The following is a 20,454-nucleotide window of genomic DNA, read 5'->3' on the forward strand; positions in this document are numbered from 1 at the left end:
ATTTGCTACCATCGAATAGAAGAGGTGGTGATGGCAAGAGAACCAATGTGAGGGGCAACGGCGATTTGCTACCATCGAACAAAAGAAGCGGCGGCAGAGGAGACAGCAGTGGCAAGAGAACCAGTGCAAGGGGCAGTGGCAATCTACTACCAACAAACAGAAGAGGCGGCAGTAGCAAGAGAACCAGTGCGAGGGGCAGCAGCAATATGCTACCTTCCCTGTTCTGTGTCTCTCCCTCCATCCTCCTCTTCTCTCTTCTCCCTCACCTTCTTCTTCTTCCTATTCTTCCCATCTTCCTCCCTAATCACCTTCTTCTTCTTCTTCTTCTTCTTACATGAATCCAGCGAAGAACTAGGTCGTGACAATGCTTTTCCTATTATTTTTCCATATATAAAATCTTACACTAGAAAGTTAAATTTTTACATTTTCCCATTCCATCCCATCCTACCCAAATCTTCCCACAAATCAAACAGAGCCTAAAAATCCTTTCATTTGGTTTGTAGTTGGAATTAGAATCAGAATGGTCAATTCCCCTAACTTGTTTGATTTAGATGATAATCAAAATTAGAATATTAAAACTGGATTTCCATTCCTAAGAGAGGGGGATGAAATGATTATTCCACCAAATGGGAAAATGCCATTTCACCGAGAATGGGAATCAGATCTAATTTCGTCCAATCAAACAGTTGCAATTCTAAACCCCAGATCCTAGATTTGGAATTCCTGATCCCAAATTTCATTCCTCCAATGCTCAATACGCATGACTATTCGATGCTTGGATTTAATTCCAAATAAATGTCTTAGAGCTATGCAGGCCGTATTACTGCACCCCACATAAATGCACTGCACACCACGCATCTGGAACATTATATCATCTCGGATATTCTGGATTTGCGGTGGAGTGTGGATGTTTGGTTTTCTGAGAAGTCTATTATTGTATTAATTTTTTTTTTTAAGGAGTTGAGGTAGAAACGTATGGACTTTGGGCGTAAAAAACAAGAACATAAGAACCTTTTTGGGTATTTGGTGATATGCATCATTAATAAGTAAGACTGGATCTAATAGGCACAACATTGCAAGCATGTTTAAGTATATGTTTGGCATCAATACTGCAGAGCTGCTGATGTGTAGGTTGGAAGCCCTTTTTTTTTTGTTTGGAAACGTTGTTGTTAGGTAAGACGTTTCGTGGAGCAACAACAACATTTTTTATTTGGTACCAGTGCTCTAGGAAACGTTTTCATCATTGATACCTATTATCCAGTGCTACATCACTGCCACCTCGAGTCCATATTGGCAACAACGAGCTGCAAATCCAGGAAACACCAAATTTGGTATTGCTCGAAGCTATGCCTTCCCGATTTTCAAGACATGATTTGGAGCACCGTTTTTTATGAAAAAATGGTTCTAAACAAATGCCCATTTCCTAGAATATCGTTTTTTTCCGATATAACACTAATGTAGCACCGTTTTCTAGAGCAACAGCTATGATGCCAAATAGACGCTAAATGAACATTTGATAAATATTATAACAAGTGTCAAAAATAGCTATTAATCATTTTTAAAGATAGATTAGAGTATTTTAAGGGACAAGTGTCATAAAAATTTCTAAATAATCATTTAACTTATTTATAATATTGTGCTTACCTGATCCAAACTGCTAATAACCCTTTTTTAGAGTCGACAGTGCAAGAATCGAATCCACACAAGATCAAATCATCAAACGAATTAATATACCAACTGAACCATCACTATTATAACATAAGGACTTCTAAAATCCCATAATTAGAAAATGAATATTCTTTCCAGACCGCCCAGACTCCGAGTCTATTTGGGTGGGTCAGAGCCGAATATGTATAATTGTTTGATCATAAATCCACCGTCCTACTCCTACATGTGGAAGGAATATTTTGACTTGAGCTTCGTATTGGGAAAGACAGTACATTATATCTTACATCTATACCGTTGCATATCACTAGATCCAATTTGCCAGACGGCAACCCTTGTCTGATGGGGCCCCACCGTATAAATCCGAATGCAATGAGAGAGAAAGAACAGCCATACAAATCGTGGACGGCCGTTCAACTTTCGGTGGTCACCGGGAAAAAAATACAATTTCTATTTTCTAGAAAAGAAAAGAGAGTACGTAATTTTGTTTGCACTCCACTCGCTCGCTTAAATCTTAACAAGTTAACAGGTGTGACGTGTGAATTACAAAAGTGATATTGTCCTGAGTTCTCTCTCTCTTTCTGGATTTTAGTACTCTTTTTTCTCACTCCCCCTTCTTTGTCGGTGAACCTTTTCGGAGTTATTTGCGCATGTGTGTCTTCCGGTCTTCCTTAGGAAATTCGATTAATCCCTGCTTTTTGGGTTGAATGGGCTTTTAACCCTGTTTCACGTGATGGGCTTATTTGTTGAAATAAATAAGCTTATTTCAAGTCATGAATTAATTCATTTTTTTTATTTTACATTATAATTCTTTTTTCTTTATCATCCACGGACGATGGATGGGCTCCACCTCAGTGATACACCAAGGCTCAGTTTGAGAGGAATACAAATACAAATAGTGTAAAACTTTGTATTCTGTATGTATTAATATTATATGTATTTGTATTTATAAAAATGAGTTATTTTAAAATCCAAATCACTTGACCTTAATATATCAATATGAGCATTTCTATAAGCTCTAAAAGATGCTAATTGTTTGGCATACCATTTAATTCCTTAATCAAATTTAAATCCATGCAATGGTAGATTTTCTCAATACACGCCCCACAATTCATCCTAGACATGTATTGAGAATAATTTTCCATAATAAATGCACGAGATATTCTCAATACACGCTGATATGTGCATGTGAAACGTCAATCTGAACCCTCCAAGTATGCTTTCATTCCGACAAGGAATTGACTTTCTGGTAAAGGTAGTTTTAGTAGCTTCTTAAGAACGACTAAATGAAAGCAACTTAATTAAATTTAAAGCCCTCCCAAACGGATGACCCAGAATTAAAGAGGATCATACATTGAAACATCACAGAATCTTTAAGAGCCTTATCACACAAATTGCCTGAATCTGTATGTTTTATTTTGACCCAATAAATTTTTTTCCTTATTTTCTAAGACCAATTAATCTACTCTTTAATGCCCCATGATGCCAACGTTGATCATGCAATTAAAAGTGATAAACTCAACCGGATATTCTAACAATCAAAATAATCAAATCTAAGTCATTTTTAAAACATTGAACCAGTTTTATTTAATTATCCATTCAAGTTTAAAAATGAATGAACAAAGGGGAAGGAAGAGATGTTCATCCTATCTGTAAACCATGGATAAAATATTAGGATGTCTCTTTCCGGTGCGATATGCTTTTAAAATATTAGCTGCCTTTTTCCACCATTTTTGGAAAGAGAAGGAAAAGAGGAAAAGCTGAAATTTTTAAATAAAATATAAATAAATTTTAAGCCCACTAGTCTAATTAGATTAATGGGGTGAATCCCATCATTCATTCCAATCTCATGGCAGTCACAGTAGGGCTTACCCATCAATGGTCATCCCCGACCTCCCTTACACAACTAAAGTGTATGATCTAAGAAGAAACACCACTACTGCTGCATCATCAGATAAAGCAACCCACATCATTCCAACCAAAGTGTATGATAAGCAGACCCTCAAAGAATCACCAAGTTTACCTTACACACTACTCATCCTCTCTCTCTCTCTCTTTTCTAAGAAAAAAAAAAAAAGCCTTGGGATTGGCAAGTCATTGTCTAAGCTAGAACAAGAACAAATTAGAAAATTAATCTTATCCCAGCAATTTGAGCTGTGGTGGTTATAAACTATCTGCCACTCCCAATCTGTCTGGTTTCTAGGGCCCAATGGCCCATATCCCTCTCTCGCATGTAAGTACAAACAAACTTATGATTTTGTTAATATGGTCTAGAGATGAAAACAAAAAAGGTTGCCAGCTTGGCAGTTGGGGCCATCCTTTTCGGTTAGTGGGTGCAGAATTCCTTATTAACATCTCTCTCTCTCTCATGTGCTTACATCTTTAGTGGACCAAGCATCCCCTTTTTTTTTTTTTTTATTAAATCCACCACTTTTCTCCCCAGACCTGCCCTAAGCATCTCTTTTTGCACTTTCATGGCTTAAACTTCTTAAATCCATTTGTTTTGGGGCCAACTTGCCCCCTTTTTGACACGTGGCAAATTAAAGCTCCACACCCTAGAGTAATAAGCTTGAGTTTACAATCTCTCACAACAGCCATGTTGCTGTGTATTGTGTCGTAGAAAAGCCCCAGAGGCTCAGACAAACCTTGTTTGTCATCTAGAACGTGAATCATATCTATCACTTGATGATGCAATATCGGTGGGTCCCCAGATGGTTGCATGTCCGCCACGTAGCGTGATGCATTGCGCTGGTAAACATCTCCACGCATCCATGGTCGGAGATTCGATACATCCAAAGAAGAAAAATAAGAGAGAAAAGCAATAAAAAGGAAGGCAGTCTCGAAGACAGCACGCTCTTGGCTGGCCCCTCTTACCCTCGGTCTTCGCGGGTCCGTAGGGAAAACGGTTTTCGTTTTCTCTCCTTCCTCACTTTGCTCGCCAACGAAGGAAAATCGATCCCTCTTCTCTTCTCGTCTCCTTCTCCATTCGAAGAAGAACCATTGAATATCTGAAGAAGAGTCAAACCTGCAAAAAAATAATTAAGGAAGAAAAAAGAAAAACTTAGCGACTGAAACATGAACCTTTGATTGAAACAGGTCTCTCTTTTCTTGAATTCTCTCTCAATACCTAATTACCTTTCTCGTTTTCGATTAGTTTCCTTATCTTGCCAAGGAAATTCTTGCAAACAAGGAAACTTTGTTTTTTTCGCCATTTTTCTTGTGTCTTTGGATTTCGTCTCTCTGTATCCGTCTGTCGAGAATGGAGAAGGAGAGATTGGATATTCATGCACGTTAAGCCACCTGTCTGCATGGTTTGTCATTTGGGAGTTTTCTTTGCCTGCGAAAAATGGATCTGAGTTCGATTGCTGGTGTTGCTTATTGAATTCTCTGTTTTGCGATTTGTATTTTCGTGAAATTCCACGGAGGAATCTACTGGATAATTAGCTTCTTCCCCACGTTGGTCACTCGCAACAGGGGGCGAAGATGTCCAGTTACGTTGGTGTTCTCGTTTCCGATCCATGGCTTCAGAGCCAGTTCACTCAGGTCGAACTTCGCGCCCTCAAATCCAAAGTATGTATCTAAATGTCTTGACATCTTCTTTGTTTGAATCGGGTGTTTTTCGTTGCTCTTTTTATTTGAGGTGATTATCTGATCTGTTTTGCGATTATGAGATGATTTATGAACTCCGTTGCATTTATTTCTTCAGTTTCTTTCGACAAGGAATGAATCGGGTCGAGTTACTGTGGGAAATTTGCCGCCCGTATTGGCAAAATTAAAGGCCTTTAATGAAATGCTCTCCGAGCTAGAGATTACCGGGATCTTGGGGGAATCATTTTCTGACATGACCGAAGAGATTGATTTCGAAGCCTTCCTCCGGGTGAGTCTTCTCTAGTTTTGATTTTTAGTTCCTGCTTTCTTCTCTACTTCTCCTTTAATCAATGACAACTCTGTTCATAGAAAGAGAAGAAAGACAATAGTGTCTTACCTTTCAATGGAGTTGGAAGGATGAAAGTATTTGTTGATGAACCACATTCATTGGTCAGGCGTATTTGAATTTGCAAGCCCGAGCTCAGGCCAAATTGGGGGGTTCAAGGACGCCATCGTCATTCCTCAAGGCCACAACAACTACCCTGCTTCACACCATTAGTGAATCGGAGAAGGCGTCTTATGTTGCCCACATCAACAGCTACCTCGGAGAAGACCCGTTCTTGAAGAAATATCTTCCTTTAGATCCATCTGATAATAGTCTGTTTGATCTAGTAAAAGACGGAGTTCTTCTCTGGTAAATATACAGAATAATTCTCTACTTGATTGTGATGCAGTATGTTTCTCTTGGTTGCTAATTGGGATGTCCGGTGGCTTGACGCAGTAAGCTGATAAATGTTGCCGTTCCTGGGACGATTGACGAGCGTGCTATTAATACCAAACGGGTACTAAATCCATGGGAAAGGAATGAAAACCATACCCTTTGCCTCAATTCTGCAAAGGCTATTGGCTGCACTGTGGTCAACATTGGAACACAAGACTTGGTCGAAGGAAGGGTGAGTTGAGTTCATATCAGCTACCCATTTGTGTTTTATTGGTAAAGTCTGTCCATGCAACTTGAGAAAGACTCTCAAGTTTCCTTTACTTCTTTTTGTAGCCGCACCTGTTACTTGGTTTGATTTCCCAGATTATAAAGGTATGAAGCTAAATATGTTCCTTCTTAATATTTTTCATAATGCTCTCTGGTTCAGATTGTGGAGATTAATTCTTCGCATTCATGTTTATTCCATTTTTACTTTGATTGCCTTTACATGTGATGATGGTTTCAGATCCAACTGTTAGCAGACCTCAATTTAAAGAAAACTCCTCAGCTTGTGGAATTGGTTGATGACAGTAAGGTGAAGACACATTGATTTATTTTCCTATTTTTCTACTTTATTTTTAAATTTCAGAAAATGGGGGTTTTACCCTTTTGCTTTTATGTTGAAACTTGGAAAGAAGGAAATATCATTTGTTCTTTCTTGATATCAAACTTTACAGGATGTGGAAGAACTCATGGGTTTAGCCCCAGAAAAAATATTGCTACGGTGGATGAATTTCCACCTGAAGAAAGCAGGATATAAGAAAACCATTACAAATTTCTCCTCAGATGTAAAGGTAAGAGGTGTAATTGATCGATGCCTTTCTATTTTTAGTCAATGGCAAGAGAAATTTTTGGTTGGTATTGTTCCAGACCCTGCATTTGGCGGGAGCCTCGAACACTGGGCTGCCCCTTTTATTGTTCCAGAATTAAAGCAGTTGTTATTAGTGAAACATATGTGCATTCTCCTGCAAAAGTCTATTTACAATTGTAAACCTATGTCTGGTTCATGTGTAAATAGGTAAAACCTGGAGAAAATTTTAGGCAGTTTGGTGTTCTTATGCATTCTTGATTGCACAGCTGGTGCTTGTACTCTTAATAGAGGTGAAGCTCAGTTATTTCTAGAATTATAATGAAATAGGAGAGAGAATAAAAGCATGAGCATATTTATAGGAAAAAGTCCTACTCCTACAGAAGTTGTTCTAACTTCTCCTGGTCTTGCACACTCCAGTTTTTCCCTCCCAGCAGCTTCTTATTCTATCACTTGCAACCATGGCCTAAATAATAAAGCCACACTAATAGAATATACTTTAATGTTGAGCATCTTCTGCATAATGATTAACTCTATGCACCTACAGGATGGAGAGGCTTACGCTTTCCTGCTTAATGTTCTTGCCCCAGAGCACTGTAGCCCATCCACCTTAGATGCAAAGGATCCTACTGAAAGGGCAAACTTGATACTTGAGCATGCTGAGAGAATGAACTGTAAGAGATACCTAACACCAAAGGACATTGTTGAGGGTTCACCAAACTTGAATCTTGCATTTGTTGCACATATATTTCATCATAGGTAAAAAATGAATTATTCTACATTTTATCTTGTTTCCTTTAGAAGAATACTGGATCTTCTCTTTCTACTTTAGTCTAGCCATAGCATTCTTTCAAAATGACTGAGGTTCATTTGCTATAGAATTTAGATTTCTTCTATCATTGTGTTAAGTGGACTCATTGTACTTATGAAAAGGTTCATATTTGTAGGAAAAAGTTCAGAAAGCTTATGGTTATCTTTTCACTGTTGCTTCTTAACTTGGTAATATAAGAAGCATATCTGCAGGATCTGGACATAGTTACTTTTGGTTGGAAATTTTTTGGGCTAAATTCTAAATGTTCTTTTTGCAATTGCATGATTGCAACCATATGATTTCTCAATTTTAATTTGGCCCATCCAAACAATATATGGTTATTTGTGCTTTACCCCCTCCCCTCCCCCCTTTTTGTCTCTCTTTTTTTTCCTTATTTAAGTTGAAAGTATCAGGATGCTGTTAATAGTAGGAAGCTGTCTTGTTTGTGGCATGCTAATGTGGTTTGGATCTCTTTTTGCAGGAATGGCTTGTCTACAGACAGTAAAAAGATCTCGTTTGCAGAAATGATGACAGATGATGTTCAAGTATCCAGAGAAGAGAGATGCTTCCGACTGTGGATCAACAGTCTTGGAATTGCTACATATGTCAACAATGTATTTGAGGATGTCAGAAATGGGTGAGTTTGTATTTCCTTTTGCATTAATAGTCTAGTCTCTTACCAATCATGTTTGATGTACATCTCTAATGCATGCAGATGGGTTCTTTTGGAAGTGCTTGACAAAGTATCTCCAGGATCAGTTAACTGGAAGCATGCCACAAAACCTCCCATCAAGATGCCATTTAGAAAAGTAGAGAATTGCAACCAAGTAGTAAGGATTGGGAAGGAGTTGAAGTTTTCCCTCGTCAATCTAGGTGGAAATGATATTGTACAAGGAAATAAGAAGCTTATACTTGGTAAGCATCTCCGTAGTAAGATCAAAATATGGTATATTATTGTAGTAGATATTTACTATCATGTATTTATCAGATGCTCTTCCATAAATCATAATGATAATATATCAACTGACTCGACAAGATGCTAAGCATTGCTAGGAAGCCCAATCCTAATTATGTTGGTTTCTTTAAGATGAACATTTAGCTTGAATGTGAACAGGAACTTAAATAGCACATCTATCCCAGTTGTACATGGTTATTTTTGGTTGGTGGATCATCTCCAGGATGGAGGGTGTTTAAAAACCATGTGATCCAACAATTTGAGCTGGCAATTTTGGAGTCTGAAATACATGGTTTTACATTACACGGAATCCCTGTAGATGTACTAAGCATTATGTATCGTGTGCATAAGCCTATCATCTCAACTGATAAAAATGGACCATTTACATATGTTCATTTCCAGGTGTCATGTTCTGTTCTTCAAATATGTTAACTTTGTCTTAAGTTCACTGACAAGTGACAAGTTATAGCATAGTCTTAGACGTTAGTACCCCAAAAGTTGAACTTCATCTGAAGTCTCCTCAAGTCCCCAATTATTTCTTCTTACATGATTGGACTTATAAAGAATGTCATTCAGAAAAGAATTAACTTATCCCCAAGTACTGCAATCAGTGTTATATTCTCATGGGATAGTAACTTCTTGAGACAAAGCATTAAAATATAGGACACTGGTAGTATGCACTATAATGCTATTTTATATGCATGCATCTATATATCACATGGATGTTGGTTTTGGTGGTCCATGATGTAATGGATCTTAAATTCTATCCATGTCATGGGGAGACATCTACTGCAAGCCTACACCTAGTGCTGTTGCATCTTGCATGTCATGAACAAGAAAGCTCTTCATAACTCCTCCATGACTCTAGATGAACTTAAAGAACATCATATTTTCTTGAGATTTTTTGAGCTTCATTTAACTAAATTAGCCTTACAGTTCGAATCTAGAATGAAATTCTTCCCTGACCTTCTTCCTTTCTTTGCCTAATAAATTTTAGTTCTTACCTACCGATTTGCATCAATTGTTTTATTCATAAGATTCGTTTCAAGTTCCACTGAATTTTCTGGACCTGTCCCAGCTTTCCTTTGGCAGTTGATGAAATTAAATATGCTCCAACTATTGAAAAATTTGAGAGTCTATTCACAAGGGAAGGAAATGACAGATAGCGATATCCTAAATTGGGCAAATAAGAAGGTGAAGAGTGCCAATAGAAATTCACAGATGGAAAGCTTCAAGGTAACAACCTTTTCTTTTATTACCTTCAATTCTTAAAAATTTCGTGAATGTTTTGATTTGACTGCATTTTGTCTTCAGGATAAGAACCTTTCAAATGGGATATTCTTCCTTGAGCTTCTTAGTTCTGTAGAGCCAAGGGTTGTGAACTGGAACCTTGTTACAAAGGGTGAAAGTGGTATGTTGGCTTGAAATTGCTGCAACTAATTCCATTATTATGACTTATGAGTTCTAGTTCTGTGATATGCACAAATGTTCACACCTTTGAGATACATACACACAAAGTAGAATGAAATTGTAATGGATTAGGATGAAAGAAAAACCTTTCTTATGTTTTGGCATTGAAATGGCAGATGATGAAAAGAGGTTGAATGCTACATATATAATCAGTGTTGCACGGAAGCTTGGGTGTTCCATTTTCTTGTTGCCCGAGGACATAATGGAGGTAAGAGCGTTCATTGATGGATTTATACATTTGTGTGCCAGACCCCATACAGATACAGAACTAGAAACCATTTCAATTAACAGTTCACTGCGATTTTCCTGATCTTTGCTCCAGTTTTATGTTCTCCTTTAAATTTGGTTTGATTCTCAAGTCACCATGACTTTGTTAGAACTCAAAACATCCTAAATTTTGGAAACTGACCGAATTACCTGCATGCTGTAGTACTTGAAGTTTGCAAATAATTTAATAGAATTTATTTTTATTTTCCTTTTATTCTTCTTTCTTTCTGGCAGGGGAGCATATTTAGATTTAAAATATTAATACAACTAACCCTGCTTTTATAAACATATAAACATAGGGTAAAAGACATGATCCTTGAAAAAATTACAGCCAATCAAACAATATCAGAAAAGTGGTGACCAATCAGATGGTATTCATCAAAATTCACAGGGTGCTTTTCATTGGTCAAAGCTCTTCCGGTACCCATGTGTTTTTGGTATCATACATTTTCCCGTAAACATAACGTAGGAGTTGTCCTGAGCAGTTCATTGGGATTACAATCTCCTTAACCACATTGCACTTTCTCTTTTTCCTTTTTTTTGGTAAGTTCAGATGTCAGAAATAGTAGTTCTTGATGTTTGGTGAGTAGACGAATTGCTATGCATTAATCATTGAAAAGATGTTACCACTTGGTATTACCTAAAATGTAGTTGAATCTTGTGGCAGGTAAACCAAAAGATGATCCTTATTCTAACAGCCAGCATCATGTACTGGAGCTTAACGCAACCTGTTGAAGAATCAGAATCAACTGCAGGTGAGAAAGCTGCAACTCCAGATGCATCCCCAGCTCTCTCTGTTGATGCCGAAAATGGGGACGTTCTAGCAAGTGCAGTCTCAAATTTGACCATGGAAAATGGAACCAAAGATACTACATCTTCCTCGTTGGTTGATGGTGAGGATTCAGACAACACGTCTTCCGCAGTAGTTGAAAACGGGGACACTCCCAGCAAAAGAATAACACCCATAAATTCCAACTCAGAAACAGGAGAAGAAAAGGTGGTACGATAACTAGGATACAAGCTAGAACAAATGCACAGTTGTCTTAGATGTGCATATAGTCAAAGATTAATGGTCACTGTAAAATCTGTGCCCTATCCTCTGCATTTTCTTTTGGTTGGCGCGAGGGAGGATGTTCTTTTCTTTTTGTAACTAGAGTTTTGTTATTGCTTAGGTGTATTCTTTGGAACGATATGTCAATAATGTTGAATTAAACGTGGAAAAGTAGTAGCTAATGAGGCCTTTCTCTTGTTTCACTTTCAAGTATTTGCGTTTCAAAATGTAATCCTTGATTTTCTGGGAAAGGAGGCAGGGGTGGAGGTTAGCCGCATCCGACCAGGCATTGGTTCGAATTTCGAAATGCAATTTCAACCATTTCTCCTGCAGAAGGATATCTTTCTGGTCTCTAGTTGCTCTTATTCCTGCAGCTCTTCCTCCTACCAGCTATATTTGTCTAAGCGACGTTAAAAACTGAGTATGTCTGTTTTTCAAGAAGAAACATAGAACATCAAAGACCGAAGAATGTTTGATATTAGATGGTTGGATACAACTACCTCCCATAAAGAAACTAGAGGTAGCAGCATAACCCCAGTTCTTGACTTGTTGCTTGATGTAACTGGATTTTAGACTTTTAGGGCTTTCAAATGTGGCTTCATTTGCAACATACTAATACCACCCCACAAACCTCTCCCTCCACTATCTTAAACCAAAATCATGCTAAACCCAAGCTATTGTTGTGCCATGGTTTTGCTTTATGGAGTAAACAATCGAAAGTCGAAGCATCCCTTTTGATCCTTCATGAGATCACCTAAAGCTGCTCGTAAGCAGTGATGATTCACAACTAAGTATGTTCAATGGAAAAACCAAGGGAAACCGGCTTAGTCTAGAAAATGAAGTGGCTACAGGATGGTTGCAGAGTGCAGGCTGCAACAAATTATTCAATCAAGTAAACTTCGGCCTAGGAGCTAGGAGATCAAATTATGAGCTTACAACCGAATCGGCGGTTGAGAGAACTCGAGGCAAAGCCAATTTGATATCGATTATCGAGGCATTGTAAATGCACGTGAATGAAGGACCGAGGAATTGGGTCAGGACAAAAAGTAATGAGCTCATCAACACCGTCAAATGTGAAATGCCAAAGCTTTTATTTTTATATATAAAAAAGAATAAATATTGCTTACATATTCTTTTCCTTTTCTGCTTTTTTTTTTTTTTTTTTTTTTTAGGGGTGGGGGGGTCTGTCTAGTTTCAAGACTCATCAGCGAGATTATCATGATTCTCCTGTTCTGCCATAACCAGGAGCATCTCCAGCCTCCTGTCAAACAGAGCTGCACTCTCGTCTCTCTTGTCAAGCTCAGCAGCTTCCACCTCAAGCCATTTCTCTCGCAAGTCATCAAGAAGATTACCTTGGTCGACATTCACACCAGCTCCTGGGGCACTTGGAAGTGTAGTTCGAAGAGAGGAATCTCCAGAAGGTGGTGGGAGTGTCAAAAGCATCGCCCGGAACTCACGAGTGTCAGCAAATGTCTCAAAATTACAAGCAATTATGTCTAGGCAGTACTCCCTTATCTTCAGAACTCCATACCTGTTTCAGCACAAAAATAAATCGAGCCTGTTTAGCCATTTGTTAATAATGCACCACGACTATTCCAAGACTTTGAAGACAACCATGTAGAGAGGGATAGGTTTCTCATTAATTCATCATTTTACACAGCTATCAGCACCAGCAGTAACAAAAATTTGGCTGGTCAGCCTCTTTTTTATACACTCTTTAGTCTTTATAGGGCTCTCTTTTGAATTTCAATGAACAGGCCCCTTTTGTAGACTCCATTGCAAAAACTTGCTAAAATGAAAAAGAAAATACAACACCAATGTATTTGGTGACCAGTAACCCGCATTCCATCCACATGATATTTTATGCGTAAGTTTTTTCAGGTAAGTAGCCAGTCAGTTGCATTAATATTTCAAAAAGAGATCAACTTGGGAGGTGTAATAGGATCTTCACATGGTTAGTGGGAGTAAACCATCACTACCATATATGATCCCCCAATCTCTTTAGTCTTTACACCAAAATTCTTCAAAACCGTGAATGAGTTGACAAAGGTCCTCTGATTATACCTATCAGCTTCTAAAGGGGAGAACTTTTGCAATCAAATGTACGGCAACCCTTCTCCTACAAAGTGCACAAATGGAAGGCAAAAGAAAGAGGTTCCATTTTGTCAGAACCCTAAGTAACAAACAAGGAACAATTTCCTCCTGTGTCCACAAAAGCTGCACTAATTCTCCAGTTTTCTCTCTTGAAATGAAATGATCAATAAAGAGGATCTTGTCCAACACATCCATCCACACTGGACAGTCCAAGACACCAAGTTGACCAAAGTACATGCCCCTAAATTTAGCCAAAAAGACCATAGAATGTTGTAATAGGGAGACTAAAAACACATCTTATCTCACATGTCACCTAACCTACCACCATCTCAATGTATTCAATCAGTACAATCTATGAAATGCATTTGAATACTGGCCTGACATTTAAGTATTAGCCTTCCAACTAGAACTAAAATTGGATGATCAATTATCAAGATAAAATATTTCATGGTCAGCCAAAGCAAGAACAGCATGGATAAGGTATCAGAATTCAGACACTTGAATTTGCACCAAAGTTGAAGTTTCAAACATGGGCATGGCACTCATTCTATAGCAGCCAGATAACAGAGGTAGTGTTCTGTCAAAAATACTAATGGGATATGCTCCACTGAAGGTTTGGCCAACTAATGCAAACAAATGTATCAATGAGCCATCAGCTTGAAGGGTTCTTCAAGGATGTTGGCCAATTTACTTTCTCATACCAAAATTGTGGGGAATTTGAAAGGAGAAGAATAGAAGAATGTTTGACAATAAATTTAGGCTGTTGCATAGGATATGTAAGTAGGGACATCAGCTCACTGATCATGAACAGGATGCTAGCACAAAAAGGATATGAGCAATGTGGATTTTGTTTCCAAGTGGGAAGAGCCAGTGAGGCAACAGCAGCATGTTCAGTTCATTCCATTTGTATATTGTTTTTTCGTGTCTTCAGTGATACAGAAAAGGTTATCTTATCCTCCCCCTTTGACACATAATCATCATATGTATAATTAATAAAATCGTGTTGTTATCCATAAAAACAGATTGCTTAAATCATAACCTCAGCAAATGAATATAATGTGTAGCATAATGCTACTCCAACTTCTGATCAACAATATTGAAGAAAAACAATATAAAGAGAATAAAACACCATACATGTCTGATAATATCAGCCAGTGGCACAATTCTGTAGGTGATACCATTTCCAGGTGTGGCAACAATGCATCAGCCACAGCACGCTTAAGGGGAAACAACAGGTATCTTGAAGCAGCATCAAACATTTCCTCTGCCTGCTCAATAATTAGTGCAATCGAATACCAAATTACCAATTATCAAGTGTGTGTGTGTGTGTGTGTGTGTGTGTGAGAGAGAGAGAGAGAGAGATTGCTTCAAACTGTATGGTAAATACCTGATTTGGATCTATATCCTTCAAACCATCAGTATACCTGCATCAAAAGTTTCAGAAGAAAGTCAAGGTGAAACTACTCTGAGGATAATAGCATGATAGCATGCCGTTGGCCTCAATCAATTAAAAAGACGAGATTGAGCTGCATATGCCCTAACCATTTATGGGTTGGATCATTTCTGGGCCCATTGATGGGTATCCAAGAAATAAACAAGGGTATTAATTAACCTATTAAAGGTAAGCAGCAGCTCTGTTGATATTTTGATTAAACAAGGGCATTAATTAACCCATATCAAAAGCTCAAGTCTGCATTATTGACTAGGTACTTTCATTTGGGCAACACATCCAGCATTAAGCTATCTCATGCCCAGAGCCTTACTACCAGTACATGTTATAGAGATGAATTATGCTTGGAGCCAACCTTTCTCTTTAACCACCTAAATCTGGACCGAACCCATTGACACCCTTCATTCTAGCACATAAGACACCACATGAAATAATCTAAAACTGAACCATTATTGATCCCATATTCCCATAACATAATGCTGACCAGACAAAAACGTTTCTTTTTCCTATCAACAGGGTCAGAATGCCTTGGAAAGTATAGAATAAACTATAAGCATGAGATCATTTGTAATTAGCTAATGAGTTTGTTGATGTTTTCTGTTTTAATTTTAAGGAGCCTAATTTGGGCAAAGAAACCACTATTAGTATTGATAAAAGTCAAAACATGGTGGTAGTTTTGTCCTTTAAGATATATACTTTCTGACCAGTGATTGGGGTTGTGCCCAAACCCAAATCATTCACCAATTTTAATGATCCTATTTAGGTTCTTACTTACATGTACTCTATCATCTTCTCAAAAGTCTCTGTGCTTAAATCATGTTCTTCAAGAAAAGGAAGAGCATAACCAGGTGATCCATCTTTCCCTTCAAGAAAATCTGTCATACGAGATAACCTTGCTTTGAAGTATTCCGAACGTGATGCCAATATCACCTGATGACAGCGAAAAATCCTTTTGCCAACTCTTATGCAAACATCTGCAAGATCATCTCCATAACAACTCATCGAAATATTCCCAATAGAAGATACCAATCCATCAGTTGCATTTTCTAAGACTTCTTCCTTACTGGACTTTGCAAGAGAATTTTGAAGAATTCGGTACAAGGCAGCAGGAAGCCGATCTTGCTCTGGAAGGGACAACCCCTGCAAAATAAACCGCTTCTGCGAGTTATCTATATCTTGCAATGACTTATACTCAGCATACTTTTGGTGAATCAGTTCCTTCTCAAGAACCCTCTGTAACCCTTCACACTTGCAGACTTTGCAAATTCTTACAAGATCTTCCATGTCATCCACTGCAATCTCAAGTCTGTCAGAATAGAAGAAATGGATGATGCTGTAAAGGGCAGGATAAGACAACTTCTCTCTTGAGAACCTTACTTCCCTGCGACCTTTCCAATCGGTCTCAAATTTCCTTTTAAAGAAAGTTGAACGAGCACTTAAAATTATTCTGTGAGCTTCAATGGGCTTGCCTTGCACAAAAAACACTACATCTGGGAGAAAGTTGTAGGAATTGGATGCATCATTGAATGAAGATCCTGTCAATTACTCATACAGTATGTCAGCTCAATACCTAGATTAGTCTCAAATGGAATATTATCAACTATATGGCATGACAGTATTAAGTTCAAGGAATTATATCAAATAGCAAAATGGAAATAAATTGAATGACAAAAAAAATGTTGCATCATACTTCACAGAATCAAGTTCTACCAAATCCACTTAATGGATTTATGCTGCTAAAATAAGGATTTACACTAAAAAAAATACAGCACACCTTTATAGTGACCTAGTACATCCCTAACTCAAATTACATTCTATATCATCAACTAGTTCCAGAAGTAATACAGTATTCTAAAAACAAGAGCAGCCAAATATTTGCAACATGGAAAAAGTGAGAAGCCCATGCAACAAAGCATTAAGATTTAGCAGACTTCAGAAGGGATTAACAGATTTTCCTACACAGGAAAGATGCCCTATAATGTATTTAGGCTTTTAAAATAGCAAGCAAGGTTCCAATTAGGTTCTGTATTATTTGGATTTTGATTGGTCCATAGAGTTGCATGTTCATAAAGAGATTTAACTTTGATTTATAGTTTATTATTTAGATAGAAGTTGCAAGTTCTTTATTTTTAGGGGAGTTAAAATTTTGTTTCATTTGGCTTGTTTTGGTCTGAGTTTTTTTTTTTTTTTGTGAAGAAAAAATAAATGCCATAGGTTAGGTTCCAATCCACCCCTCCCAAAACCCCACATAGCTAGGACCAACATTGGGTAATGGCCTTTTTTCTTTGATTTGGAATTTCTTTTACTAGTATGAGTTTTGTCTACAATACAGAGGAAATAGGATGATGCAAACAATCTATTGCCTTTACTATTAGTAGTAAATTTAACTGTTCTCTGGAACAATATAAGGGATACCGGGGGGAGCTCTGTTATCATTTTTGATCAGCAACTTAAAGAGATTTATTAGAATTGAAAAGAGAATGCACAACAAGAAGTTGTTAGAGATAACACCCAATACAGCAGAGAGCCCCACTTCCCAAAACATTGAGCCCAAAACAAATGATGTCTATTCACACCCTGTTTAGCTAAGCCATCTGCCAAACCATTACCAGACCTCGAGGATATATATATAGATATATATATATATAAGAGAGAGAAATTCCCTGAGAAAAAAGGCAAGAAAAAAGATAAAGCATGAATGTCATCTTTTTTGAAAGAAAAGATAACAGATTTCATTAAGATCAAAAAAAAGGGAGGGAAGAGATGTACATGAGAAGATAAAGCATGAATGTCATTGTTGAATTGATAATGTACAGGGAACCCACCCAAATCTCTCGGCAAAGTGGTCTTCCTTCTAGCAACTCCATCAATGTTACATCATGCATTAGTACATGAACCAGGGTAACAATTTTAACATAATTCCCTAATATCAACCTCTAAAAAATTAGCCAAAATACAAGGCTGAGCTTAATGCATTTCTAATTCGCAAAATTATTCTTTCTTTCTAGGTAATTTACCGAGTTTGAAGCTAATATTGGAAGTACAGACATGTGAAAGTGTGCTCAAGACAAGAATTGCAACTTCAATCACCAATTTATCCACCAAAAAGAGTTATTTAAGGATGTTTCCTTGAACCCTGTATTACCCAAGTGTTTGGTCTTGAGTTTCAATCAATCTACTATTCTATAACCTGGTTAGTTGTTGTCTTACAATTAGTTCTTCTCATCCTTCAATAAATGAGGCATGCAAGGCATGGTTCTGAAATAAAATATTAGTGACAACTAGGAAAAGCATCAATGTATATTTTAGTTTTTACAGTTTGTGGGGCGCACACGGCACCTCCCCCGGCATGCTGCTTTTTTTTTTTTTTTGAAGATTTAACCTCGAGTGGGAATGTGGGATGTTATTTGAACGAGTAATTTACTATGTCATACACGGTAGCATGATTTTTAGAGTTTAAACCGTTTAGCCTATGTGGGGCTTGAACTTAAAGGTTACAGCCGTCGTATTAATTAATAACGTCAATAGTACGAATCTCCAGCCAATTGAATTAACAGGATTTATTTCTTTCAGAATTTATAGTTGCATATTGTTATATATTAAATTCTTCAATGTTTTTCAATGGAGGCGTTTCACTTCGTTTAGGAGCAGCTTCGCCTTGCATTTCACGCAGTCGAGATCTGGTGATTCCTTGAGTTTTAGTTGCGTTTCTTGCTTCCAAACACTGGTTTTTTCTCGGTTCACCTTAAAATCTTTTATTGCCTTCTTTCTTTGGGCAAAACCGAAAGGGCGGAGGTTTTGAATCTTAAAAGAGAATTTTCTTTTCAGACTAGCATGTCTACCAAGATTACTTTCAGTTATACCTATTATTCGCTCAGCATAAAGTATAAACGGCGCAAAAACATATTGAAAGACCTAAAGCTAAAGTCCATAAAAAAAAGGAAAAGAAAATAAAAGAAATTGAAAAAACTGGACCTGGGCAATTGGTAGGACTCCCCGACTGTTCGAGATAAAGACGGTTAGCTCTGCAGCCCAAGAAGGTCTCTCTCAAGGCAGCCTGCAAAGGTCCCAAAGGCGGCGGCCGAGCTTCAAAAGCCTTGAGAAGCTTCCGCACTTTGAGATTCAATGCAGCGTAATGACATCGATCGCCGTCAAAGGTGTGCTCGGAACAGATTGCTCCACTCTCGAGAAGCATCCTAGCTGCATCAAGGTGGCCCGCCAAACAGGCGTAATATAAGGCAACAGAATCCCATTGGTCTCTGGCATTTACGTTGACCCCGGATTCAATAAGGTACCGGAGCCTCTCAACATCTCCAGCCCTCGAAGCTTCGAAGACATCACCGGCAGGAACCTTCTTGAGTGGAACTGAGGCTTTGAAGTCTTCAGGGCTGAGATCAATACCATCGAGATCGGAATCGATTGTCCACGACTGTCTCTTGGACATTGTTCAGAACTTCCTAGTTCGTGGTTTAGGGTTTCGAGTAACTTGGTTTCGTAAGAATTGGAGTCAAAATTCATGATTTCGAGCTCTGGGGCTTCAGCTTTTGCCGTCTACGAAGCTGAGGGATTGAATTGAAGTAATTGAGCATTTCTTCTTCCGGTTCTTTGCTTGAACAGTTGGGAGGAGTGACGGATAAGACGAAAAACTGAAGTCTGAAGTCTGAACAGTGAAGAGGCAGCCAGGCGGGAATATCTGGCGGGTGGTAAGGGGTTTCAAGGTAAGGCGGTATGTACTGAGATGACACTTAAAACATACCGTTGGGGAATACTAACATGCTATACAAATACTTATTATACGGTATTAGCGGTGACCCGTGCGATGCACGAAAAATCTGAAAGGTTTAATAATTTTATTTAACTATTAATTAATAATCAAATTTCGTTGTTAATTAATTAAAAGTATTCAAAGTTATTGTTAATATCTAAAATTTTAATATATGTATTTTCATTTAATGTTGATTTATAAAAAAAATTATTGTTAATTTAATATGAATTAATATTTTTTAATAAATTTAGTTTTATTAATAATTTATATTCCTAGTATTGGGTGGGGTTCAAGTAAAGGTGTAAATCGGGTCGTACTAGGCCGAGCCTTAGGCCAAGCCAGGCCGCGGACTGGGCCAAGTTATGAGAGGTCAATTTAAAAAAAAATGAAAAAGATGTTTAAATTTTTATTTCATATGATTTTTTATGTATACAGTTGTTTATATATACAATTAGACCTATTCATAGGCTAGGTAGCCTGACAACCTACCTCGGCTTGACTCGTTATTTTTTAGGCTTGGACAAAATTTTAGGCTCGTGGGCTCAAGCTCAGGCTTTCCCGAATAAGTCCGGCTCGATACTATTACATATATAAAAAAGTACTTATCTTATATATAATAAAGAATATATATACATATATATATGCATCTTAAATTATTGATAAATATCAATTTACTATTAGGAAATATAAATTAGTTTATTAATTTATTAAATTAATATAATATTAGTTTATAAAAATATACTAAAAATAAGACATTTTGTGTATAGATT

At 37.5% G+C, this 20,454-nt stretch overlaps 2 protein-coding genes across 4 annotated transcripts; one reads left to right on the forward strand and one right to left on the reverse strand.

The window, feature by feature from the left end:
• The first annotated feature begins 4,480 nt into the window (after positions 1-4,480).
• On the forward strand, positions 4,481-11,585 carry LOC104594168 (fimbrin-4). 2 transcript variants are annotated; one of them, XM_010254347.3, is made up of 14 exons: positions 4,481-5,235; positions 5,372-5,542; positions 5,709-5,947; positions 6,035-6,206; positions 6,308-6,346; positions 6,480-6,548; positions 6,691-6,807; positions 7,369-7,580; positions 8,114-8,269; positions 8,348-8,547; positions 9,666-9,823; positions 9,902-9,998; positions 10,174-10,265; positions 10,992-11,585. In XM_010254347.3, the coding sequence occupies exons 1-14, from the start codon at positions 5,149-5,151 to the stop codon at positions 11,331-11,333; spliced, it is 2,151 nt and encodes a 716-aa protein (XP_010252649.1). In that variant the 5' UTR covers positions 4,481-5,148; the 3' UTR covers positions 11,334-11,585. The 2 variants fall into 2 exon arrangements, with proteins under 2 accessions (XP_010252649.1, XP_088757024.1); XM_088900898.1 differs by having other exon boundaries at positions 5,015-5,208.
• Positions 11,586-12,447: 862 nt separating this feature from the next.
• On the reverse strand, positions 12,448-19,639 carry LOC104594418 (ankyrin repeat family protein). Of its 2 annotated transcripts, XM_088900901.1 has the most exons (5): positions 18,895-19,639; positions 15,695-16,454; positions 14,857-14,893; positions 14,604-14,737; positions 12,448-12,906 (listed from the first exon to the last, which is right to left on the reverse strand). In XM_088900901.1, exons 1-5 carry the CDS (start codon positions 19,361-19,363, stop codon positions 12,570-12,572), a joined length of 1,737 nt encoding a protein of 578 aa, XP_088757027.1. In that variant the 5' UTR covers positions 19,364-19,639; the 3' UTR covers positions 12,448-12,569. The 2 variants fall into 2 exon arrangements, with proteins under 2 accessions (XP_088757027.1, XP_019052746.1); XM_019197201.2 differs by lacking the exons at positions 12,448-12,906; positions 14,604-14,737 and having other exon boundaries at positions 14,770-14,893.
• Positions 19,640-20,454: the final 815 nt, after the last annotated feature.

Source organism: Nelumbo nucifera, chromosome 1 (genome assembly GCF_055504915.1).
Source record: "Nelumbo nucifera cultivar China Antique chromosome 1, China Antique-T2T, whole genome shotgun sequence".
NCBI lineage: Eukaryota > Viridiplantae > Streptophyta > Magnoliopsida > Proteales > Nelumbonaceae > Nelumbo > Nelumbo nucifera.

Excerpts from the sequence above, each read along its gene's own strand:
- LOC104594418 (XM_088900901.1), bottom strand. The coding sequence starts at position 19,363 with ATGTCCAAGAGACAGTCGTGGACAATCGATTCCGATCTCGATGGTATT. Across the intron at positions 16,455-18,894 it reads GAGTCCTACCAATTGCCCAG|GATCTTCATTCAATGATGCA; the intron begins GTCCAGTTTTTT and ends AGTAATTGACAG. Across the intron at positions 12,907-14,603 it reads TGGCTGATATTATCAGACAT|GTATGGAGTTCTGAAGATAA; the intron begins GTATGGTGTTTT and ends GTGCTGAAACAG.
- LOC104594168 (XM_010254347.3), top strand. The coding sequence starts at position 5,149 with ATGTCCAGTTACGTTGGTGTTCTCGTTTCCGATCCATGGCTTCAGAGC. Across the intron at positions 5,948-6,034 it reads AAAGACGGAGTTCTTCTCTG|TAAGCTGATAAATGTTGCCG; the intron begins GTAAATATACAG and ends GGCTTGACGCAG. Across the intron at positions 8,548-9,665 it reads AAATAAGAAGCTTATACTTG|CTTTCCTTTGGCAGTTGATG; the intron begins GTAAGCATCTCC and ends GACCTGTCCCAG.